The sequence below is a fragment of the Tachypleus tridentatus genome, chromosome 6, assembly GCF_004210375.1.
Source record: "Tachypleus tridentatus isolate NWPU-2018 chromosome 6, ASM421037v1, whole genome shotgun sequence".
NCBI lineage: Eukaryota > Metazoa > Arthropoda > Merostomata > Xiphosura > Limulidae > Tachypleus > Tachypleus tridentatus.
In genome coordinates, this window is record NC_134830.1 from 106,836,322 (window position 1) to 106,863,061 (window position 26,740).

General features: G+C 34.8%; 2 protein-coding genes across 2 annotated transcripts; one reads left to right on the forward strand and one right to left on the reverse strand.

Moving 5' to 3' along the window:
• Positions 1–2,751: 2,751 nt before the first annotated feature.
• LOC143253256 (uncharacterized) lies at positions 2,752–26,679 on the forward strand. Its single transcript, XM_076506807.1, has 4 exons — positions 2,752–2,867; positions 7,419–7,603; positions 17,869–17,927; positions 26,448–26,679. The coding sequence occupies exons 2-4, from the start codon at positions 7,507–7,509 to the stop codon at positions 26,568–26,570; spliced, it is 279 nt and encodes a 92-aa protein (XP_076362922.1). The 5' UTR covers positions 2,752–2,867; positions 7,419–7,506; the 3' UTR covers positions 26,571–26,679.
• LOC143251682 (TBC1 domain family member 20-like) lies at positions 4,220–7,060 on the reverse strand. The gene is made up of 2 exons (XM_076502936.1): positions 7,027–7,060; positions 4,220–6,701 (listed from the first exon to the last, which is right to left on the reverse strand). The coding sequence occupies exons 1-2, from the start codon at positions 7,058–7,060 to the stop codon at positions 5,809–5,811; spliced, it is 927 nt and encodes a 308-aa protein (XP_076359051.1). The 3' UTR covers positions 4,220–5,808.
• Positions 26,680–26,740: the final 61 nt, after the last annotated feature.

The window sequence follows — 26,740 nt, forward strand, 5'->3', positions numbered from 1 at the left end:
GAACATTAATATTATTGCTTCCTTTCAAGAAACGGGGATATATCCAGCTGATAATAAGGCAAATAAGGCTGTTAAATGTTCATATAATCTCTGAGTGCCGTGTTTTAGAGGGTAGCTTGGATACCACCTTCTCCAGGAGCTTTGTTTTTTGTGTTTTTGATAGCAGTTTCTACTTCCGTTACTGTGATATTTTTTATTAGTTGATGAGTGCTCCAGTCTGTTGTTTTCTCTGGTTGTAATAGTGTGTTTACTGGAAATATAGGTGTGTATACGCTTTTGTTTTGATGAATAAAGTTATTGACTGTATTATAGAAGTGTCTGTTCATGTTTGTTTCATGATGTGTCTTGAACGTGTTTTCTAGGTGTTTTTTAAAGATCTCAGCTTTTTCTATGTTAGTATACGCTGTTTTTCCATCTAGTTCGAGTGGTGGGTATTCTTTGTTTGTTGTTCCTGTATTCGTATATCTTTTTAAATGTGTCCAAAATTGTTTTAGATCTGTTTTGTGATTTAGTTCTGAACAGAAGGTGTCCCAGCTATCTTGTTTTTGTTGTCGGAGTAGATGTCTTATCTTATTTCTTATAGTGTTTATTTGTGTTTTTAGTGTGGGGTTTCGATTTTATATGTACTGTGTGCGTAATTTTCTTTGTCTTTTATTAAGTGTATTTCTTGATGTGCCTACCATGAGTGTGTTGTTGTGAAGTGTTTTTGTTTCTGTATAGAGCTGTTGGCTGCATGTTTCAGACACTCAGAGATTATATGACTATATGCGTCTATATCTGATGCTTCCGCGGCAAAACTGAGTACTTCAGGTGGTAAAGTTTGATTTATGACAGTTTGAAATAAAGGCCAATTAGCTTTTTATAATTTAGTTTATCTTTAACTTTAGTTTTGTTTAAGTAGGGGGTGAGATTGAAGATACACCAAATTGGGAGGTGGTCACTGTCTAAATCGTGACCGACATGAAAGTTTACAAATTTAAGACTCATATTGTACGAGCACAATATTTCACTGGTGCCACGTGCGTACGAGATATGTATCGGTATTGCATCATTTAATAATATCATATTAGTTTCGGCTAAAATTTTATACAGTATTTTCCCATTTGCGTTTGTACATCGACAGTTGAATGTTGTATGTTTGCTATTTAAATCTCCTGTAATAACTATATTGGGATTTTGATTATATATGGAATGCAAAAGATTTGCATCTAATACTGTGCTAGGCGAGCAATAAATGCCCGCCATAGTTACATCAGTATTATTTTGCGTTCTTGTGCTTATGATTACTGATTCGTTAAAGGAAGGTAGTGTAAGTTCAGTTCTGTACAATAATAAAATTCCTCGGTTGGGATCTTTTTTATCCTTCCTGTCGTGTCTGATAATGGAGTACCCTTATATTCTGAATCTATGGTAGTTATAGAGGGCAGTTTCACTAAATACAAACACATCTGGTTTTATAGAGTTCGTTATATCTTCAATCTCATGTTTGTTTGTTTTGGAATTTCGCACAAAGCTACTCGAGGGCTATCTGTGCTAGCCGTCCCTAATTTAGCAGTGTAAGACTAGAGGGAAGGCAGCTAGTCATCACCACCCACCGCCAACTCTTGGGCTACTCTTTTACCAACGAATAGTGGGATTGACCGTCACATTATACACCCCCACGGCTGGGAGGGCGAGCATGTTTAGCGCGACGTGGGCGCGAACCCGCGACCCTCGTATTACGAGTCGCACGCCTTACGCGCTCGGCCATGCCAGGCCGTCTCATGTTTCTTGGAAGCAATAGCATCCTGGATATTAATGTGTAGTACTATGAATTTATCCATGGTTGACAGAGTTCGTGATATATGTTAAAATTTGCGGTAAGTATTTTTGGATGTTTTTCAAAATTATTTTAATGATTATGTGTGTGATACTGTTTGCATTGTTTCGATTTGTGTATTCTGCCATTATTTCAGAGAAAGTGGAAGTAAGTAATGGCATTTGTTAATGCGTTTTCTATATTCATTGGTGTAGTTTTGTGTGTCTTGAGTTGGTTTGGGTGGATCTTCATTACTTGGTGATGGTTTTTCCTGCCTATGTGAAGATTTCTTAACCACTGTAGCATACAAATTTGTTTTTGTGTTAGTGTTTTCTGGTGCTTGAGTGATAGTTTGTTTTGATAGTTCGTGAATTTTGTTTGTTTGTGGCTTGTTCGTGTTTGGATTTTTTAATGAATTTATATTTCTGGCATTCTTTATAGTTTGCTGTATGTTCTTCCCCACAATTGCAGCATTTTGGTTTGGGGTTTTGTTTGGTACGTTGTGAAATGTGGTGATTTTCTCCACAGCCAACACAACACGCAGTTGCTTGACATGCTGCTGCTACATGTCCAAACCTTTAGCATTGGTAGCACTGTGTTACGACCACTGCTGGTGTTTTGGTTTGTTCTACTGTATATTTTTGGTACCATATTGTGATACCATTATTGATAAACTGAGTTATATCTTGGGTATTGTCAGTTACTACTTTAATTAACTTTGTTGGTTTTTTAGTTATACTAGAAATTATTCGTTCCACAGAAACGTGTTTTATGTTTAGTTCAGTTAATTCATCATTAATATCTTCTATGTCAATAGAGTAATGCAACCCCCGGATTACGAAAGATTTGGGTGTTGGTCTAGCTCCAGGCAAGTGTATTGTTATATGTCCTGTTTTGAAAGCGTCTGAAGGCCATTCCTTCAATAATCTATTTAAGTCAGCGGGTTCCTGTCCTTGAACAAGGACCCCGCCGCGAGGCAGACGCTTAATATTGCACCTGTATATTTCCTTTGCAAGTTGTAGCTGGTTAAAATTTCCTGGTAAGCCTTGTATAATAATGGCGTTTTTAGGTAAGTTTATTGCGTTTTTTGTATTTGTTTCTGGATTTGTTGTTTGTTTTTTCTGACTTCTAGTCTTCACTAGTCTGAAGCCTTCGTCGTCAGAACTAGCTTCTTTTCGTTCTGAATTGGTGTTTGTTTCAATATCCAGGGTGGGGTTTTTTGTATTTAAACTACTATTACTAGGATTTTCATTATTTATCAACATAGCTTTTACTGCACTGTTGACAGCCGTTGAAGTTATATTTTCTTAAATTAGTTTTCTTTTTTCTTGGCTCTAATATTAGAATCTTTCATTGGGGTGGTTTTAACTTTTAGTTCTTCTTTTGCAATGTGTAACAGTGATTTTAATTTTAAATTATCATCAATAATTTGGCCACCTACACTAGACCTTTTGTTTTTGTCGAGTACGTACTTGGTCCTTCTATAGCCGTCGCTATTTAATTTGTCACGGTGTTTGACTGCTCCGGCAGGTGTGTCTTGTTCATTCTACGGCGAAGTGAAACTTGTATACCCGCATATCTTCTTGTCTCTGGTATTGTAGCTGTGCTGCTGTCCAAAAGGTCTTATTCTCCTTATCGACTGCTGTGTAGCCCAGGGAAAATTGTAGCAATTTATGGGTACTAGAAAAACCGGTAAAAGGTAGTAGAACACGTAAAGCTTGTGAGCCTGAAACAAATACAACCTTACTCGTCTCTCGCCAAACGCAGAATCTCATCCTCAGATATCTGCAATTCTAGAGAAGCGTTTGTTTTGAATTTCGCGCAAAGCTACTCAAAGGCTATATGCCCTCAATTTAGCAGTGATAAACTAGAGGGAAGGCAGCTAATCAACAAACCCCATCGCCAACTGCGATTTACTGTCATATTATACCCTCCGGGCTGAAAGTGCAGCATGTTTGGTAAAGGAAATTCGAATCAATAGATAACTGGAAGCGTAACGAGAAATTAGTTCAATTGTAGCTATTACTTCGTGTGTTGTCCTGCTACAAAAATACAATCGTTTTTACAGAACTTGAATGCTAGGTAATTTTATTTTTATTTAAAAAAAAATCAAGATAACTAGCGATGATTAATGGATGATTTTTATAGATAGCCTATTAATAAAGATAAACGTTCCATCTGACCACAATACACACATTAACTGAATAATATTAGTGAAATAAAACGCCCCCTTTCTACAAGTTCATATTTAGGCTGCGCATTAATAATCTTAGATTTTTCTCTACCATAGTTGTTTACTGGTGTTGCCATCTTGTGCACAAGTGTAAAAATAAATGTTTTGTAATTTTCTTAGTTGAAATCAATTTTACGATGAAATTCTTATCATGTTTTAATAAAATGATACGCTAAGTTAACCATCAACTACCAGAAAGACACAAAATAATTTCAATACTATCATATATAATGACAATATTTTCAGTATTAATCATTCAAAGCCATACTGAAATTTTAAGTCTTACAAGTTTCTTTCAACATTTACTTAAACAACAAAGAAAACCTGTGAATTATAATTTGAAAATTAAAATTCATCTGTAAAACTTTTCAGGAGTCAGTCAGATGTACAGTACAGACTCTAAGCTCTAAACAATGGCACAGCCAGACAATTTTTGACAATAATGTTTACTTGCCTTGTTTTCTGCAAGGTATAATGAAGTTATTTCACTATTACTAGTGTTATCCATTTTTTTTAATAGCACATGATGAGCATGTGAATAACATAAATACACATTCATTTCTTTATGTTTAAAATAATAATCTAATTGCAGAATTTACTTCAAGAAGCTGTAGACACTACTTAATGAAGTAAGTTTTGCAGTTCATTTATTGTAAACAGCATGGAACCTTTACCTAGGTAATTTAACCTGTTCAAAGACTTTTAAGACTAAAAACTAGTCTTGATGAATTATGTTTCACAGCTTTAACTACAAGCGCCATATATATATATATATATAATAATCAGAGATACATGCATATTTTAGGATTAGATATTTAATTTAACTATAAAAAATCAACTTGCATGAAATTAAAATTACAGTTCATTTATAAATATATCAGTATTTGATGCTGAGTGAGAAAAATAATTGTAATTTTTACATTCATGATTTTAGTGGATATTTACAAAGTTCTACACAGATAAACTTCTGTAAAGTCATAAGTCTTCCAGGTTTTTTTATTATGGTTCAATGTCAATATGAAAGATGTGCCATGTGAAAAAAATCACATGCTTTAATTTCATGTTCAATTGATTTGGTAAAATTGAGAATATTCCACTCAATGTGATATTAGATAAAATAACTGAAATACATGATATATAAAACTGCTTATGTACAGTAACAGTTATAAGACAAAACTGCAAAACAGATAAAAAATACTTGAACAGCTACAAAGATTTTTATATATCATCCACCTATTTTTACAGACATTTCAATACCTTTATTGCTGTGCACTGTACATTTACCTTTTATTTTAGCACTGAATAATTTCTCTAGCATCTAATCTTAAATTCACAATAGTTTACATTCAGCAAGTTTCTTTAAAAAAATAAAAATTAATTTTAAAGTATTTTGAAGTAATATACTTTGATAAATTAATTATTTGATTTGTTTGCACATTCATTATACTAATATCACAAAAACTACTCCTTTAAATCAATTGTGTGTTTAAATAATAAAAAAAACTCTCCAGAAATAATTGTGTAAATTTTCCTCATGAAAATAGATTATGCTCTGATTGCAGATGCTTAACTCTTAAATTAGGTTTTCACTCTTTGACATTGTAGATTTATAGAAAACTGCATAAAATACAACTGCTGCTGCCATTGTTATAGGTACAGTCCACTTGGTAGACAAATGTTCTGTAACATTACTGCAAAGAGCAGAAATTGTCCACAAAACTACACCTTTCTGTTGCACTTGCTTTAGTTTCATCCTTCACTTTATCATATCCATTTCTCATAATTTTTGTGATCTTGCAATGATTTCCTGTTCTGCCTTTAACTGGTAAGGTGGATAAGTATGAAACAGATTTAAAGCTTTTTCAATAAGTTTTTCAACTGGTAAGTCCTCAGAAATGTTAGATAATACAGAGTGAACACAGGCCATATCACAGTCCTGCTCCAAAATTTCACTTTCATGGTGTAAGACAAATGCTGCAGCAAGATACAAAGGCATCCATAGATAACTTGCTAAAAACAAATCAAACGAGCATACAACATCAGTGTAAAGACTGAGCACGTGATCATACCAATTGATTATCCAGGTCAGGTTGAAAATCACTCCAACATCTGACTTGATAAGAAAGTCTTGCAAAACTGGGTTAACTCTACAAATAAGAGGATAAATACATTCTAAAATGTCACTTGTTTGCTTCATTGTTTTGTCCATGAAGATACAAAGGTGTGTTGTAGAAAGTTTTTCAACAACATTGAATGCAATCTCCTCACCAAGAACAATTAAAAATGTCACACAGATATCATGGTAACCTTGATAGTAATGAAGCTCAGGATGCTTCACCAAAATTTGCATGATCAACAACACAAGCTGATCCTGCATTGTCATTCTCTGTTTCTCCCCAGTACTAAGAGGAAATCTCTTCAATGAATGATTTACATCCAAAACAACTTGGTTATAATAATGATGTGTTTCTATAACTTTGCATTCTGGATGGGGAGATGTCTCATACACATCTACACCTGCTAGCTTAGGCCACACTTTTCTGCAGATTTCATCATCAATGAATCCACATTTGTTAACTGCTGTATCAAAAAGAGTTCCAGGTTTATCTTCCTCCAAAGCTTGTTTAATTAAACAAATTTTACAAAACTTTTGGTGAAAGTCTTGCACTCCTCAGGCAGAATCAGTTTTGGAGTGTCGTGTAGTATTCTTAGATATTTTATCATTCTCATTTTTAAAAGAATAGTCAATAATTGTATTGTTAAATTCTAAACCATATGTACTATTAAAATTTTTCACCCATTTCACTTTCATAATGAAAATTTTGAATAAAATTTGTGTTTTGATGATCACTGGCCAGTTGAGAATTTACTGGTTGATTATTTATTATTACAGACTGCTTTTCACTTACATGTGTACCTGGGCCTACGTATATATCAATTTCTTTATCTTGCGATTCTGACTCTGGAGCTATCTAATTTTTGCCTGAATCCTTACTGCCAGTACTATCAACCTCAATTCTCAGCCTCATTACGTTAAACTAGGCCTTGGTGACGAATTAATGTCGTGCACAACTAAAATAGTTAAAATAATAAAACTAACAATTTTTTTAATATAAGGCTTATTTCACGTTAAAATATAAATACAAGAAATACCAATTCATTATCTATGATTCAGATTGAGTTAAAGTCAAAACGGTTAAGTGAATCTTACCAATACGAGTATTAAGATAATAGTAATATTACTATTACCAGTTACAATATTAATGCACAATTTTTATGCTCTGCCGTATGTATTTACGTACGTATATTGTTTTTCTCATCATTAAATATGAAATTACCTATATATATATGTATATACATTTATTTATTTATTATATCATTTCACAGACATCTTACACTAAATTCTCTACTAAAACATTTTCAACAAAACAGCAAATATTAGCGCCCTCTAGAGACTAAATCTCGTGATATCATCATGCCGCAAGGTGGATTAAAAGTAAAGACTCGGATTCCAGAAAGTGCCAAAAAGAAATCGAAAAACAAATCGAGGAATCAAAAATCTATTCCTAAAGGTAAGAATTATTTGAAAGGTACCTGAAACAAATTTCATTACTTAATAGTTTTTGTTGTGTTGTGTACAAACCGACACCACGATGAGAGTAGGGATGGTTTTCCATTTATTATATTCAGGATCTTCAAAGTACAATGAGTTTAATAATGTAGACTTAAAAGTAAATCTAATTTTAAAAAGGTAAAGCTACTAATTTTTTTATTATCATATATACAAACTAAAGTGAGCTTAAAGCTCACGTAGAGCAGAAAAGTACATGTGGTAAAAAAACGCGAAGTAAACACACGTTTCTCATAAACATTAACTATACATTATTGATATCAATTTGCTTTGGGTAGTTGGCAATTTTTATTTTATTTTGGTGTTTCATGATATATTTCATTCTTAATAAGTAACTTATATTGTCATTTAACTTAAAAAGTTAATGAAACGTTTTAATTTAAGTGTATTACACTTTTAGAATAGCATTTAACTCATCATTGTATTTAGCAACACTATCAGAATAAAGAAATTATCTGAAAATAATAGTAATACCATCTATCAACATGATAGTATAAATGTTTTCTACAGTTGAAATTGTTATAAGCTTAATGAATAATATTATGAACATAATACTGATGTTGTGAAATATGGAACACCTGTAATTTGTAGGAGAGAAATAGATAATTTGTATTTTGTAACTGAATGTGAATTTTTATTCTTCATCTTTAGTATATTATCAGGAAGATCTCATTGAAAACAGGTACTTACAAGATAAGAACTAAAATGTATTGTAGTAAATAATGTGGCTAATTTATTAAACCATTCCAACTAGGAATGTAAATTATCATAAAACAAAAACATGTAATGATTATAATGCATTGATTGATATTTTTGATGCCTTAGGCATTAGCAGTAGTACCAGTATAATCCCAAAATCTTGAGGTTTATCCAGTCTAAAATATTTAGGTTAGTCTTTAATTCATATGCTAAGCTAACACAAAAATATAGGGAAAAAGAGTAGTGTAAAAATAGACTACATAAATAATATTAAAAGTACTCTTAAATTGTTAGTACTGTACTGCAAGAAGTATTAGGAATAGAAAGATGACTTTAGAGAATTTGTTGGAGTAGAGGATTTTGTAGTAGGTATAAATAAAACATGGTTAGATGCAGACAATTTGGATGACAAAGCCTTTTTGAAATGCAGGGTAACAGGTTTGATAGGAAGTAGAGTGCTTAAAAAAGGGTGAGAAGTACACAGTGAGTTACTATTTTTGTTAATGCAGAGAACATTGAGGAGGAAAGAAGGATGTTAAATTATTTTAGTTTTTGTTAGTGGATGTAAAGGTAGAAGGCTTTCATTTGGTATTTGTTACAGACCAGTTGATGAAACTGATGAAATAAATGACAAACTTTATAGAGAAGATAAAGTTAAAGCTCCTAATAAGGTTATAATTAGGGTGATTTTACTTTTGGATATATAGAATGGGAGTCACACTGTGAAGGAGGAAGGTGTTTAGAAACAGTTTAGGAGTTTTTCAGTTGGTTAGAAAACTCATTAGAAACAATGCTATTATGTGTTCACTTCAATATAGAAAATATTGAGGGTGGTAATTGATATGCTTATTCTCACAAGTGATTATTACTCAATTAAGTTAATGTTTTACAGCATAAGAAGATCAATGATAATAAGATTTTGGTCACAACTTTTAAAAAGGATGCAGAATTAAATGGAAAGTTCTTTTACATGGAATTTGTATACTGTAGTTGAACATATTTGTTTGAAAAAAGGTGGTCGTAAGTAAAAGACAATATTGATTTACTGAGAGTTTAAATGATGAAATTAGAGAAAAGCATTAAAAGTGAAAGAAGTTTAAATTTACTAATATGATAGCAGATGCAGCAGATTACTGAACATCAAGGGAGTTTGTCAAACAGAAAACATTGTAACTAGGGCTGTAAACAGAAGGCTTATTTACAATGATTATGAGATGGCTGGGTTACTGAAGTGTACATTTTTTTCAGTTTATACAGAAGGAACAGTTAATAGAAGGAAACATAACAGATAAACAATATGATCTTATTTTTTCTGAGCTTGGTAATTAAAATTGGGATATTTGAAAGAAAAACAAACCTCCTGAACTAGATAATACAATGGACTAGAAGATAATTGCCTGTTGCTGCCAGGTCTATGGCTGGAGATGCATCCCAGGTTTGTGGTCCTTCTTCCTACCATCTACTGGATGCAAGTTCCTGGTGGACCTGGTGTTGATTGTAACTAGATGCAGCATGTTTTCTGACTTGTGGACTGGTAGTACCATACCATACTGCTGCCAAGTTTTGGATCTGGAGATATCACTCTACCAGGGCTTGCCACCTTCCTACCATCCAGTAGATATTAGTTCCTGACATATACATATCTAGTGTTGGTTATGTTGGAAATACATGCAAGTGGAGATGGATTTTGGTGTGGAAGCTCATACCAATTCCCATTTTGAGGTGATGAGGTAGGTGATCCTCTACCTACTGTGGATCTGATATACAGTTCCAGATACTGCTTTGTGTTGGATGAAGTTGGACTGCTACTATGTTCTGTTGATCCATTCACCACTCAGTACTTAGAGGTCCCTTTCATTGGTCATACATATTCTGGGATTCTTTCATGTTTTCTCACCTTTTATATTCACTACACAGTCATAAAAGAGGAGAGAATCTTGGTGGTTGAGGGGTCCAACCCTAATACACTACTTTGGCCTTGAATTCCTGTAGATAGGTGGCCTTGGGGTGGCCCCCCTTGGATCAGTTGGCTGGTCCACTTTAACTAGGGTCGACCAAGTATCAGTGTTGGATGTTCTTAACAGGTGTTGTGGACGTTGTATCTGATGCTGGTGTTTGGGTATAGTGCTCACAAAACCCTGGCATTACTGCATTGTCCTTGTTTGATATTGTAGTGCGTCCATTCAGAGGGCATTGAAATTTCCCTTTTTTATTATGGATCCTCCAAATAAAAACATAAATAAATAATGAAAAAGCAGTCCATAGATAAACAACCACATCTTGAAGATTCTGAGCAGCAATCGTCAAAATCTATACCACCTGTTGTACCTCATTTTCTTATCCTATATTTTCTTTTAGACAAATCTTTTGGGCAAATGTCTCCCTTTTTCATTCAGGCTCTCTAAAGTCAGTAAAGAAGCTTCAATCTGATGACATATTGATGGAAACATCCACATTTCAGCACAGTGAACTCCTATTGCATTCAAAAGCAGTTGGGGATATACCATGCTACTTTGAATTCATCATGAGGAGTTATTGTTGAGAGGAATTTGAAGAACATTCCCAAATCAGAGATTCTCACTGGTTTCTCCACTCAAGAAGTTTCTGCAGTGAGGTGTATTTCAACTCACAAAGATGGAATTACAATGCTGACCAGTATCCTCGTTCTGACATCTACATCACCACGTCCACCTGCCACCATCAAGGCAGGTTATCTTAATTGCAAGGTACGGCCATACATTCCAAACCCTCTCTAATGTTTCCAGTGTCAGCAATTCAGTCATTCAAAGACATCATGCCATAGTTCCGTAACATGTGCTTGTTGTGGTGGCAAGGACCATGATGCCTATGAGTGTGAAACAGACCATTTTTGCATCAGTTGCAATGGATTTCATCCATCTTACTTTCGTTATTGCCCTAAATGGTTGGAGGAAAAAGAGGTGCAATGTTTGAAAACGATTCATAACATTACTTATCCTGAGGCTTGAAAGTTGCTGTCCATTATGTCATCTCGGACATATGCTGCTGCACTTCTTTCCACTACTACAGTGGGAGTACAGACAGATCTTTCTGTAACTACCAAAAGAGTCTTTCCCTAAACAAATGAAAAGTCTTTTGACTTCCTTGGTTAAAAAAGTTGATGAATCAATCTCAATACCCATCTTTGCCCCTTACATACATTCCAACAAATCCCAAGATCCACTTTCTTTGGTTCTGGGTACAGGATTTTCCTCGGATACATCTTTTTCTCCCACCCCAAGATGCAAAATGATCATTCGTTTATGTCCTCAGTCACTGGAATCCCCTTCCAACATACAAGACCTGCCCAGTTGACCCAGGGTAGAATCCATGGAGGTCTATAGAAGGATCTCACGATTTCTTCAAACTACCTTCCAATTGCTTTGACGAGCTGTCTCTGATGGTTAATGCTAGTCTTGTTTGGTTCTTTGAATCAAACAACCTCCTCTCGCCCACCCAGTGTGGGTTCTGATGACAACACTCCACCTGATCGACTTGAAACGTCAATCATAGAAGTCTTTCTCAAATGACAACATCTTGTAATGATATTCTTTGATATTGAGAAGGCTTATGATACAACATGGAGGTATGGCATTTTGTGAGACCCCCATATATATGGGTTACGTGACCATTTTCTCATTTTTATTAAAAATTTTTTAATGGAGGGGAGATTTTAAGTTCATGTGGGTTTGACACTTTCCCATTCTTTTCTACAGGAACTTGGAGCTCCTTATTGCTGTGTTTTGAGTGCCATACTTCTCAGTATAAAGATTAATGCCATCACTGAACAACTCCCTCTTACTGTTGCAAACATGCTTTATGTAGACAGCTTTCACATCTCATGTCAGTCTTCGAACATGAGGTATATTGAGCAGCAGCTACAGACTGCCCTCACTTGTTTACTGAAGTGGACCACAGCACATGGCTTTAACTTCCTTCTCTCTGAAACCATTTGCTGCACTTTTCCTGCCAATAGGGTATTCATCTTGATGCTGAAATCTGCATCGGTGATGTTGTGCTGCCTGTGGTCCTTGAGACAAAGTTTTTAGGGTTTATTTTTGATCGTAAGCTGACCTTTACACCACACATCAAGCAGCTACAGGTCAAATGTACAAGAGCACTGAACATCCTCTGTGTCCTCTTTTCACCACTTGGGGAGGGAATTGACATTCTATGCTAAAGATATATCGTGCTCTTATTCAATTGAAACTCAATTATGGATCACTGGTCTATGGCTCTGCCAGGACTTCAGGCTTAAAGATGCTGGACCCCATTCATCATCAAGGACTTTGGCTCTGCACTGAGGCTTTCTGCACTTCCCCAGTTCAGAGTTTACACATAGTCTCATGAACCTTCTTTGCACCTCTAGTGTTTGCAACTGTCTTTACTATGTGCTTCCAAACTTTATTCCTTACCAAAGCATCCCATTTGAGATTCCTCGGTGGGCCATACTTTTTCAGAACAGATGATCTGCCATTGCTCATTTTGGCCTTCATATTCAGATGCAGTTGGATGATCTGGGTCTGTCCTTGGATAACATTGCTATATCCACTGGTCAGCCCATCCCACAATGGCTTCTTACAGTCCCCAAATGTGACCTATCTTTAAGTCATCTGAGAAAAGCAGACACTTCCAATTGGAAATACTGTTTGCTATTTGCTGAACATCTTTCGAACCATCCTTCCATTATTATTCATACAGATGGTTCGAAATCAGGTGACTGTGTGGACTCTGCCATGGTTTGTTGTGGTTCAGTGGTTGCATGCAGAATCCCCTCTGCAGCTTTTGTGTACAATGTTGAACTGTACACCATTTCTCTTGCCCTGGATCACATAGAAGCTAAGCAGTACTTAAACTGCACTATTTATACTGACTCGCTTAGTTCTCTACTGACCCTGGCATCAGTTCCCGTTAGTTCACACCCTGTTTTTGCTGATATTCAAAACCTACCGGTTTCTCTTTAACATTTACTTCTATATAGTTTTTCTGGATACCAGGCCACGTTGGTATTCATGGGAACGAGCTTGCTGACACCACAGCTAAATCTATCTGCTGTGGCACTATCAACACTGTACCTGTTCCATACATGGACTATGGTCCTGTATTCAAAGCTCGGCTCTGTGCCAGCTAGCAGTTGACTTGGAGTGAGCAACACGAAAACAAGCTTTTCCAAATAAAACTCTATATTGGAAATTGGCTGTCTTGCTTCCGTAAGGATTGGGAAGAGAAAGTTGTTCTAACTAGACTATGCATTGGTCACAGTTTTTCAACTAATCTTTTTCTTTTATCTGGAACTGGTGCACCAGTGTTATGTTCTACATAACACTCAAGTCACAATAAGCCACATTTTACTTTCTTGTTATCATCAAGAGTTGTAACAACAGTACCATTTTAAACATGTTCTGTCCCAAAGTTTGTCCATAACGGAAGACAGTGTTATGGTTATGGTGACACTGTCCTCCTTGGTTTTTAGTTTTTTGAAGGTCATTAATCTTTTTATTGCCATTTAAGTTTATTAATTTGTACATTAGATCTTTTTTAATGTGATTCCCTTTTAAGAATCACGGTCCATCTAGTTCAATTTGAAATTAGAAAAGGGTCAAAATGTTAAATAACTCAAAACCAGGACTGGAAAGGCCAACTTCACTTGACTAATGCTGCTGTTTGAACTACCTGCTATCCATCCTGACAAGTTATTATTAACATTTTGCTACATGTCTTTAAAAACTTTTTATTACTTCTTTGAAAATGGCCATAAGGTCAAATAACCCGGAAACAGTACTGGGAAGGCCAACTTCAGGTGACTGACGGTGGTTTTTTTACCTACCTGTTAGTCTTTCTGGCCAGTTATGATAATTACAGTTAGGCTACAGAAAGTTCTTTACAGCTTGTATTACTGTAGTTTTTCTCTTACTGCTGTTTTATGCTATTTATGTTTTTTTTAAACTTATATTTTTAAAACTTTTTTACCTTAATTTCCTTTTATGAATTATACTAAATTTAATTTTAACTTTTTACTGGATGTTTGGTGCAGATAACCTTGCTGCTTTGTGCCATAAAACACTAAATCAATCAATCAACCAATCGTAAAAGAGTGAAAAGTATATCTGGATCAGATGGAGTGTAGTCTTTCACTGAGGTGTGATGTTTTCTCTTCTGGTTCCACAGCCCCTTTGGTTGTTTCTTGTAGGGAAATTGTTTTTTCACCAGCCGTCCACATGTTGAATGTGGGATTTTAGCTAGTTTGTGAAATGAAGTAATATATCAAAAGCTAGCATTTTCCTACTCTGGAAATGTATTTCTGATAAATACCTACCTTCTGATGAAACTTTGTATTCTGTTGAAGAATACTTACCTCCTATCAGCCTCCTCACTTCTGGTGATATATGATGTAAATATTCTGACCAGTCTTGAAGTAATTAACAAATGCAAGTGTGAAGATGGTGCTAGTTATGATGGGAGTTGTGTTGAGTTCCTATTGGTGGAAGGCTGATGTAAGATTATTTACATGTGGATATACAGGAAGGGAGGCTGGTTGAGGAGTGTTGAAAATTTTTGCCAAGAGAGTACGGTATTAATTGAGAAAAGCTATTTTTTGAGTGGAGGTAAGTATATATCAGATAAACATTTTCAGTGGAGGAAAATGCTACTTACATTACACTTAGATCTATGCTAAAACAAATACATTGGTCTGAGCTGCAACCATGCATACATTCATATAGTTTAAGGACAGCACAGTACCTGTTGGTCCACTTCAGCCACTTCATCCATTAAATTAAACTAGAAAATAAAAATACACAGACAGTACTTTACATTCAAATATTTATTAAGCATTCCCTTAAACTTCCTTAAATTAAACGTGTGGCTTAAGCCTCATAACCTGTTGTGATAAATTCATTGTTTCATAATATATTTACTTTCTTTACAGGCTAGGTATAAAATACACGAGTTTGTATATGCATTTGCACATGTTAAGGAATTAGATATAACTTCCAGTTCTGTAGGTGTGTCTTTACAAAATGTGGTAGACTTTTAGTAATGACTTCAACTCTTTTGTACACAAACTTTCAAAATTTTTAATGAAATATTTTTACTTTATGCTCAGTTGCTACCTCTCATAGCTTGCACATGGAGGATGTGAAACAAAATAATTTTTTAGGTTCTATATGCACATTTGAATAACCAAAAAATCATAAATTACTATATCAATATCACAGAATTCCATTATAATTTATCATGTTTAGTATCTGTGTTACAATCTAAAAAATGTAAAATTTCAAGCAGACCAAAGACACAATCTACTTCTTTGAAATCTTGTTTCTAAAGAATGAGATGGTGTTCTAACACGTGGAATTAACTGAGAAAGCCACTATGGAGACTTTAATTTAAGCTTTTGACTGATTATTCACATGTCATACACACAAGAATATGTATATAAGGGACTGCTTCCAAAAATTAAATGAGGTGAGTGAAGACACTGTGTTTGATTCAGTACATGAGTGATATCTCAGCAAATATAAAATATAGGAGGCTTTTAGTTTATATTCTAGCATGTTAAAATTGGTAATTTGAGTTTCTAATTTGAAGCATTACTGCATTCAAAATACTCTGACACACAAAAATCAGTTTAATGGAATATTTTAAATGAAGAAATTGAACAATGTGTAATACTAAAATTTGAATCATAATTTACAGTTTGATACCAAACTTATTGATGTAAGTTTGAAAAACAATAGTTAAATAAAATTTTGAATGCAAGTCAACAAACATGATCACATGGCCTTTGACCCATGATCTGTAGCAATAGGGTTAAGGTCAGTAGTTTTCATAAAATGAGTTAATCATTTCTCTGTTAGGTGTTAAAATATTGAGTGTATCTATAAAAGACAGTGGTGATTTACTTAATTAGCAAATACAAAACCCAGTGATTAAGTTTCATTCAGGACATAAGTTCTTTGAGGTGATTGAGGCTATGAACATTAAACCAGTCTCTTGAACTTTGATTAATATATATAAGGTTTTTGCTGATGAAATAATATCAATTACTTATAGTAGTTGAAGCAAGTAGGCTAAAATAGATAGCTTATTTCTTTATCTATTTTTTATGGAATTTAAAATGATTTTTTAATAGATATGACTATGTTTATTGTTTACTTTATACCTTGAGCTTCCTTTCACTCTCTGACTGACTATTATTAAAGAAAGGGACCTTGGTGTAATAGTTGATCAGCCTCTAAAACCATTCAAGTGGTGTGCTGTTGCTAGTGGTAGGGTGAATAGGATTTTAGGTTGTATCTACACAAATATTGAATACAAGTCTACAGAGGTTATGATTTCATTGTACAGGTCACTGGATAGGTCACATTTGGAATATTGTATTCAGTCTTGAGCTCCTTACCTAAGGAAAGACATTGAATTATTCAGAGAAGTTACTAAAATGGTGTGTGGGATGGTAGGGTTATCATGTGAAAAAGAAGTTATGTGGGATCTGATTGAGGTGTTTAAGATTGTAAATAGAATTGATAGTGTTCATGGATCTTCTTTTCTCATATTTAACAGTGAAAACAGTAGGACTTGGGGACAGAAGTATAAATTTTGACCTGTAGGGAGCCATCTTCAGCTAAGTTTTATTCTTTTAATAGGGTGATTGGCCTAGGGTATGGGTTGCTTTCAGGTGTTGTAGAGGCAGTAAATTTAAATGAGTTTAAGTAAAAGATTGATAAGGGCTATCTGTAAAGGTTTTTCTTTTGAAGTTAGTTTAGAGTGTGGAACAGCCGAGATGGATCAGTAGGTCCCATGTTGTCCCAAAATAGTATTTTATCTTGGACACTAAAAGCAAGTTCATCAGTTAAATATAAAACCAAATTTTATTTTCTTGCAGTAATTTAAGAATGAGTGAGGCACATATTACAAAGTACTGTTAAACTATGTTTGCTGGAGAATTTGTCTATATTTAATTACATAGAAAGTTTAATAAATTTTCACTTGCCCATTGTTAAGTAATTTTTCTTCCTATGCTGCCCTCCAAAAAAAGTTTTTATATTAATTTAAATTCATCTTTAGTGTAGCTTGAAAGTAGTTTATATTAAAGGAACTTTTGAGTAAAATAAAATATGCTATTAAAAGTACATTTTTATCATTTCACAATATCAGATAAAATATATTTAATGACTGCTAAAGGCTTAACCTAGGTAACTGTGAGAGAGTTATTATATCTTATACCCTCAAGTTTACCATAAGCCATGTAGAATGAATTGACTAAAGCCTAACAAACTAGTGCTTGTCTCCATAAGTTTCATACTACTTACTGCACACTGATGGAAAAAAATTGGTCAAAATTAACAATTTCTTTATTCTGACACAGGAGTACAATATGTACTTGTATAGTCGATTTTCTTTTTCACAGTTTAAAGCATCAAAATAAGCAGCTTGTATTTCTTAATGAGAAATCTTGGCAGTGACAACATATGGTATTGACTTTCTTTGTAGGATATAATCGTGGAGTTAAGAAAGCAAAAACTGTTCCACAAGGCAAGTTAATTAAAAAGGTATGAGAAAACACAGTGAATTTCTTTTTTTTTTGTTTGTGCCCAAAACAAATGTTTGCCAATGATTTTTATCAAATATTAAAAGAAAAATTTTTCTATTGACTTGTCACTTATTTTCTATTCACTGTCTGACTTTGTGGACATGAATTTTGAAAAGAGCTAATTACTAATGGTATTAGTATAAACTAATGACAAAAGTGAGCTACTTATTTGGATCAAAACTAGAAATCTATCTATTTATAAGTATGGCTAATAAATGTACTTTTCTTATGCTCTTACTCATAAAAATTAGAATGCATTCAGTTGGGTACCCTTGCTGTTAATATTTCCAAAATATACCATCTGCTGGCACTATATTTATTTCTCAGCTTCCAGGGTTCATTCTTTATCTATCTATGCATTGGTAATACTTACTTTAACCTTTTGTAATCCACTTGAATGCCTTATGCAAATTCTAATTTGCAGATTTCTCAGAAAACTTCAATGCACTCTCCGTCTATGCACTGCATATAATCTCTGCATCCAGATAAGATAATTGCATTTTCTCAAGAAACTTCAATGCATTCTCCGTCTATGCACTGCATATAATCTCTGCATCCAGATAAGATAATTGCATTTTCTCAAGAAACTTCAATGCATTCTCCGTCTATGCACTGCATATAATCTCTGCATCCAGATAAGATAATTGCATTTTCTCAAGAAACTTCAATGCATTCTCCGTCTATGCACTGCATATAATCTCTGCATCCAGCTAAGGTAATCACATTTTCTCAAGAATGCATTTGGCATAGGTTTCTATGAACAGGAGTGTTGTGCTTATATACTATTTCATTGTGAATTTGAACACAGTCATGCATTTCTACCATTATATTATACATTGTTTAATAAAAAAAATGATTGATGGGTATGAAGTCTTGGGTTAATATTTCTGCTGTAGAAATTAACCAGACCTATTGTCTTCCACCTCTGCTATCAGGTGTTTTTCAGTAAGCAGGGGAAGGGGTCATTCTCAATCAAAGCTGTCAATGATATGATCTTTAGCAAGAGGGAACTGTGTGAACTGAGGGTGTCTCTCTGGGGGATTCTGAGGAGGCTTTTGCAAATGATCCATGAACAACTTTAGAATTTAGACTTGTATTTTCTACCTTCTCCTTTCACTAGGTCAGCCTCAACAGAGGAATATTTTAAGCAGCCATCTCCAGCCTCTTCATGTTTTTTTTTTCTTTTACATTTAACTCTTATTCCTTCCTTTGTAGTGGAAAGGATGGCAAGTAACTGCGTGGTTTTTTCCTTCTACTAGCTATTCCTTGTCCCCCACATTTATTGGATTGGCATGCTTGGATTATCACTGCCACAAGGAGGCTTATTTAGATTATCATTGAATGAACCTCCTTTAGGGGTCTAGATTGGAACCTGTGATCACTTTAAACAGATCATAATTTTCTTGTATGTGTCTTACTTTTACAAGTCATTAGGTATTTATCTTCAACTTTTGTCAGATGCTTATCAATGCTCTCCTCAGCAAGTTGACAATACGTTAAGAAGTTTTATTGACTTCTGTCTTAAAGTCAAATTGAAATTATTCTGTTCTTTGGTCTCCTGGCTAGTCTAACGTTGGGATTTTTTGGGTAGAGATGCTTTGTAAGAGTTAATTTATCCTCATCTGCAGTTAGGGAGTTATGAAAAGTTTCTTTTTCTTAGTTCAATGTTATTTACTGGAGTTCTAGAGGTGTTAAACCCCTGAATTTTTAATGCATGTTCACATTAGCTTTTATCTTCCTTGGATTATCATCTTTCTGGCTCTAATTTAGGAATATCAGTCCTCAGTGTTTCCTGACCTCTTCCTTTGGTTTCCATAATAGGGTCCATCCATATTCTCAAGAATCTTTGGTTTAGGTGGACTAATTACAACAGCATCTGTAACTATCTCAGGGGCTGGGAAGCAGTGGGAGCAGAATTACATCCCTTTCTGAACATTTTGAGTTCTTTCTCCAGGGATCTCTGGGTACACCAGGTTCTGGCTTCAGGGTTAGTCATTCAGTTTACCTCACCTACACAATTGTTTGCTCAATGTGTTGCCTATTCACCTCCAACGGGTCCATGGTGATTGGAACTCCAATCCCAGGCCATAAGAGAATTGCTAATCAAAAAGGTAGTAAAGAGGGTTGATCTCATGCTTATGGGATTTAATTCCCATTTTTTTCGTGCCATCCAAGAAGACAGGAGATTGGCATTCTATTATTGATCTGTCTCAACTCAACCAATTTATTGAGTCTCCTTGCTTCACTAGGGAATTTTTTGTCATTCTGTGATATCATTTTGCACTAGGACCCTGGATAACAAAGTTTGATGTTACTGATGCTCATCTCCATATTTCCATAGCAGAAGTTTCTCAGAGATTTCTCAGATTTGTACACAAGGGTCAGGTGCAACAGTTTTAGATTATTCCTTTTGGTCTTGCATCAGCACCTTAGTCTTCTGTAGAGTAGTTCAAGCTTTTTTTCTCTTCACTTGTGTTCCTTGGGCCTCTGTACACATCATTATATGGACAACTGAATCCTTCTAGCTCCATCCCATCAATAAACAAAACAACACTCTTAGATTCTTCTTTCAGAAGCCAAAAAAGCTGGCTTCCTTATCAGATTGGAGAAATCTATTTCATCACCAACACAATATCTCATTCATTTGGCTGTTTTTTCAATATTCACCTAGGTCATGCTCATCCAAACCCTTTTTTTTAGTCTCCTTTTCCTGCTGCATAGATGGCTCTCTCTTTTAAGTGATGTGGGCATCATTTGAACCTCTCTTTCCTTTGGGACAAGCTCACATAAGGTCCCTTCAGTGGTTACTGTGCAACTGATGGATCATGCATCTGATCTTGTAGATCATCCTGTTTCATTACTCAGGATCAGTGTTGTCAACTGTGAATGTGAGTTGGATCAATGCAGCACTACTGTTGTGGTACTCATTCCATCACATTGTTCACAGGTGCATCTTTTCAGGAATGGCGAGATTATCTTCAAGGTCAGGAATTCTAGGGTACTTGGACAGAATATGAGTCTACATTTCATATCAATGTTCTTGAATTTTTTGCAATACATTGGGTAATGGTTCAAGGTCTATCTCTCTTGAAGGGAAGAATTGTCATGATACATTCTGACAATTCCACTGTTGTATTTCAGATTTCTCATCAAGGAGGTGCACATTCTCTAGACTTTTTTTTGTAACTTAGATCTTCAGAATCTACTGGGCTCATCCCCATCTTATTAGTCTTTTAGCATGTCATGTTCCAAGAGTAATGAATTTAAATGCAGATCATCTGTCTCAACTCAACTGGATTCTTCCAGTAGAATGAATACTACTACACAAGGTTTTTTAGTGGATTTGCTATACATTTGTACTTACAATGATCAGTGCCTTTAGGAGACATTGGAATTCCCCTCCCTGGTTGTTTTGGTCTCCAGTACCTCATCATTAAGTGTAAGCAGTAGATTTGTTCAGTCAGGATTGGACATGTTTACATCTATATGCCTTTCCCCCACTTTGGCTATTGCCCTGTGTTCTGAATATGGTTCATTCTAATCCCTGTTGAGTTCTCTTGGTTGTATCTTATTGGCCAGCTCAAAGCATGGTTCCAGCTTTTTCAGTATCTGCAAGAATTTCTACTTCTATCTCTTCCATGTTGGAAGTCCCTCTGTTGAGACAACTTTGAATAGACATTCTCCACCCAGATGTTTGGAAACTCAATTATGCTGTCTGGAAGGCAATTTGGTCCTTTGTCTGACATAAGGGTTTAACTTCTGAGGATTTTTTATACTTAACCAAATCTCTCTGTAGGGCAGCCATGATTGTTTATCAATGGAAGGGAATATTTATCATAAGCAGTATATTCAAAGGAAGTTAAACCTTCATCATCCAAAAGTATCTATTATATTTTTTTTTTGTATTTGAGAATGGACTTGCTTCATCTAATGTGGCTTTATATAAGGCATTCTTATCCACTATTTGTAGGTATTCTAAATATTGGAAGGTTTGTGAATCCCCAGTTCTATCAAGTCTACTTGAATTATTTCGTATTATTTAACCCAAATGACCTTTTCAGTTATCAAATTGTGATCTTACAGTTGTTTTGTATGTGTTGGTTTATCCTCCTTTTGAGGTTTTAGCTTTTTTATTCTTTGTTTCATTACTCTCTTAAATTGTATTTGTATTTTTGGTTGTTGATTTGTGGATATCGCTGGTTGGAATTGTTTAAAATCCACATGCATAGGGCTCTTTATCATTCCATATTTGTTCTACTCTACCTTGATAGGTTTTTTTCCCCAAGACTGGTGGTCAGAAAAGAGGAAACATCCTTCTCAGCAATGCATTTGCTGGCCATTTCTTGCCTTTAAGATCATTCTGATCCCAATCATTTATGTCCTGTCAGGGGCCTCAAGTGTTATGTGGCTCATACTAACTCATTTCGAGGTACGAGGAACCACTTGTTTATTCATTGGAATCCTTCTATGTCACATGACTTACCTCCTATTACCATTACAAGATGGCTGCAGAAATTTATTCACATAACCTGTAATGGATTATCATGACAAGAGAGGAATTTTATGCGAGTCACATTTCACCATATATTTCATATTTCTATATCATTAGCTGTTTGGTTCAGTTGCCCTTTGGAAGACATTGTGTGGACTGCTACGTGGGCTGCTCCTAATAGTTTCTTATCTCATTACTTACATGACCTTGCAGTTTCTTCTTCTGAGAGTTTTTTATTACCCCCTGTAGCTATTTTGACTATATCTGTTAGACTTTAACCAGAGGTATCTTTCTCTGTTATATACTTTTATTTTCAGTTTCCCTTTATTTTTAACTGGATCTCACTCTGTGATAAGTATTGCCCAGATACGTATGCTTTCTCAATTCCATATTAGCAACTACTTTCAGTATAATTGATACAGGTTGCAACAGGCTCTGTTGAAATGGGGTATTCCATAAGATCATCTAGGTGCATACTGATGGTATTACCTGATCATGGACTGCCACTTATGGGCAATTGTAGGTAAAGCTAAAGGGATCCTGCTGATCTTCCAGTTTAATAAATTGGCATCAGTTTATTTTTAAATATGTAATAAACATTGTTCACTTATCACACAGTTTCTAGAGCACTGTTCCTCAGGATTGCCCAATGAAATTTTACTTCCCCCAGAATATATTAGTGGAACTTTGGAATCCTTACCACCCCTAGTTTCCAGTTGTTTGGGTAGAGGACAGACACTTTCCTCCAGAGTGTTCAAGTGTTTTCTTCCAGACTTGGAAAATAGGGTGAAGTAGGAGTGGCATCAGCATTCTTGGGAGCCTACTCATAATTCCAGTTCAGATTTAATGCAAAGCTATCAGGTTGAGGAGAGCATGGCCTTCTTTTTGTTCAATGTTGTTTTAGTTTATTAGTTATGAAAGATGGTCCATTATCTCCTCGTAATTCCAAATGCAATGTAGTCCCTAGTTGAGCATAAGTTCCATATACTCTCCATAATTCCAGGGGCAAGAGGAATACTCCTTTTTCACATGGTTGGGAACTGTGGATGAATGTTCGTAATTCCAGACTGGATGAGTTCTGTTCCTTTGGTTTAGTACAGCATACATGATCACTATCATTCTGAACCTGACGTGTTGCCTTTTTTACTTTTCCAGATGGAGCATAAAGTTTATCCACTTATTTGTTGTTTACTTTCTCATTGTAGTTCTAGTGGTGTGAAATGCATCATTCTACCACTACAGTTTTGGATCCAATCACATTGTGATCCAGTAGACTTAGCCACCAATGTGGGCTGTACATATCATCTCTTAATTTTAACCATGAGTTGTAGAACATTGGCTGTCTGGTTGGGGCTGGCCTGTATTGGCAATAACTCACATTTTATTCCACCTCTGATATAGTAACTAGGTTCCAGGTGAAGACCATACCTGTTTGGATGTAATACAGTTCCCTTACTCTTCTACCAATTTTTCTCTTGGTACACTTCTGTTCTATGCAGACTTTTTTTGTATAGATCATGCCTGCATAGGCCCCTCTGTCTTCTCAGTGTGGAATTCCAGCCACAGTGTCAATGGAGGGTTTTTAAAGTTAATATTTTCCAACAATGTTTACCTCCACTGACACTTTCCTACTCTACATCCCCACTAAAAGCTGGCTTCTGTTTGAAAAAGTGATTACATTATTAGAATGGGGTGCTAATGTCTAGATAAGGGGCACATTGTATCTGGCAGAAAAATTTGCCTAAGGCAGTCAAGTTGGATGCAAAAAAATTTCAAGTGTTTTCAATATGTAGGTGGGCACAGAGTGGAGACCCTGGAGATCAAGATATAATTATAGTGTCAGAAGAGGTAAGTATTATTGAAAATATATTTTCTGTTTAGGAAAATGCTAACTTTGGTCCATAAAACATCATCTGTGATTGTTTTTGTTGTGTTGGATACCATATTCTAAATATCATGGAAACCATTAGTTAAGAGTATACATCAATGTATAATATATATTCATGTTGTGAAATTCTGAAACGTATGGAGCTGTGTTGAAATCAGCAAGCTTAAACTCTTCCCTTTCTTAAATATTATTTCTATTGCAACTTAAATTTTGTATGTTTTATTTGTTTCAGAAGATACTAAAATGTATCTCAGGACAGCTGGTATGGGTATTAACACTTTTACTAATAAAGCAGAGAACAACATTTCGATCTTCATAGGTCATTTTCAGGTTAACAAAAGAGAGTTTGTAACTGACCATTGCCGGGCACATTTCTTAGGGAAGAGAGTGTAAGTGGATACAAGATTGTAAGGGGCATTGCAATTTGATGATAGGTTATTAATTAATATAGATATAAAGGTTTTCCTTCATATTGGTTTATTTTTGGTTTTAATTGTTCTATAAGTAGGGCTTCTTTGATTTGCATTTGTTTCCTTACACAGTATGTGGGTATTTTGTATCGTTATGCTGTATTCTTTGATTTGCAGTATTCGAAAATGTTTGAAGGTAATTTTTGTGTTCTTTGAATCTGATTTCCATTTTTCTGCTTGTTTCTCCAATATAGAAGTTGTGGCATTGCATTTTGTAAATAATGTTGGTGTTGTGTTTGTCAGTGTAGTTTTTATATAGTATGGACTTTAGTTTTTAACCTGGTTTTTGAGTAAATTTGGTGTTTACTGGAATGGTATGCAGTAGTTTAGGGTTTTGTAGTTGTATTTTAGGATTTTTTTTTGCTGACTTAGGTGTGTACAACAGTTTTTGAAGGAAATTTGTTGATCTTGATGAAGTGTTGTTTTGTTGATTTCCTCATTAATTTTATTGGGTGAGCATAGTTTTGTGGCTGTGTTTATTTGGTATCTTAATATGTTGAATTTTTTTGTTTTTTGTGCTGAGCCTTGGGGAATGTATAGTCCAGTATGGGTGATTTTTCTGTGGATTTCTGTTTTAAATTGTGTATCAGTTCTTGTGATCTTGAGGTTAAGAAATGCTATGTGGTTAGTTTTTCCTGTTCACAGGTGAACTTAATAATGTTGGATTGTATAGAGTTAACGTGGTTGAAGAAACTAAGTGTGTGTTCTGTAGATGTGAATCTAGCAATTGTATTGTGGTGGATGTAAGGTTGAATTGTATGCTTGAGATTCAATCTGTCATAAAAAGGTTGGCTATAATTGATGACACAGGATTCCCTCTTCACAGAAGTCCCAGCCACTGGAGTCTAAAAGATAGTTTTTTTAACTTTGCACAAAGCTACACAAGGATTATTTGTGCTAGCCGTCCCTAATTTAGCAGTGTAAGACCACCGCCAACTCTTGGACTGGTCTTTTTACCAACGAATAGTGGGATTGACCATAACTTTATCACACCCCCTAGATGAAAATGTAAGCATGCTTGGTGTGATAGGAATTTGAACCCGTGGCCCTCAGATTATGAGTCAGTGCCTTAATCACCTAGCCATGCTGAGCCCCTAAGATAGCTTTATAACTCTAAATCCAAGACTCCAACCCATTGGTATACATTCCCAGCAACCAATTAGCAACCCTTATAAAATTCACAACCACCAAAACTACTGACAAATAAATGGCTTAAATATAAACAAATGCAAAATCAGAGAAGCCCTATTTAATACAACAACTAAAACCAAAATTAAACCAATATAAAGATACATCTTTATACCTATACTAATGACCTAACATCTAATTGCAATGCCCCCACCATCTTGTACCTGTGCCAGTTGCAAATTCTCTATTTGTTAACCTGCAGATGACCTAAGAAGCGTGAAATATTGTTCTCTTTGTTATTAGTAAAAGTGTTAATACTCATCCCAGTCGTCCTGAAATATATTTTTACTTCAAGTGGGTTTCTTGTCATCACAAGATACTAAAATGGTTTGAAAATTTTAAGCACTTGTTTTAGATACCTTTTACTGTAGATCTTTAGCTTAGATCTTTATATATCAATCATTGCATGTAATTTTAATAATATCTTTTAATTTTTATTAGACGCTGGAAAAAGAAATTCGTAAGAACATAGAGACAGAAATTCGAGCAGTAGCTACTCCAGGAAGTACGTCTGTAGTAAAGGGTAACCCATCAAGTAAAAAGAGAACACAAAGAAAAAAATAAATGTTATGTCATTGAATTAATGCTTCATCTGCAAAAAATAGATATGTAAAATCTTGGGAAATTTTTATATAAAGGACATTATGTAGAATAAAATACTTTTTGTGTATTAGTTTCCTGTGCAGTTATTTTGCTTTTGTGTTTAAAAATTTCAATTTGTGCAGTCAAACAGA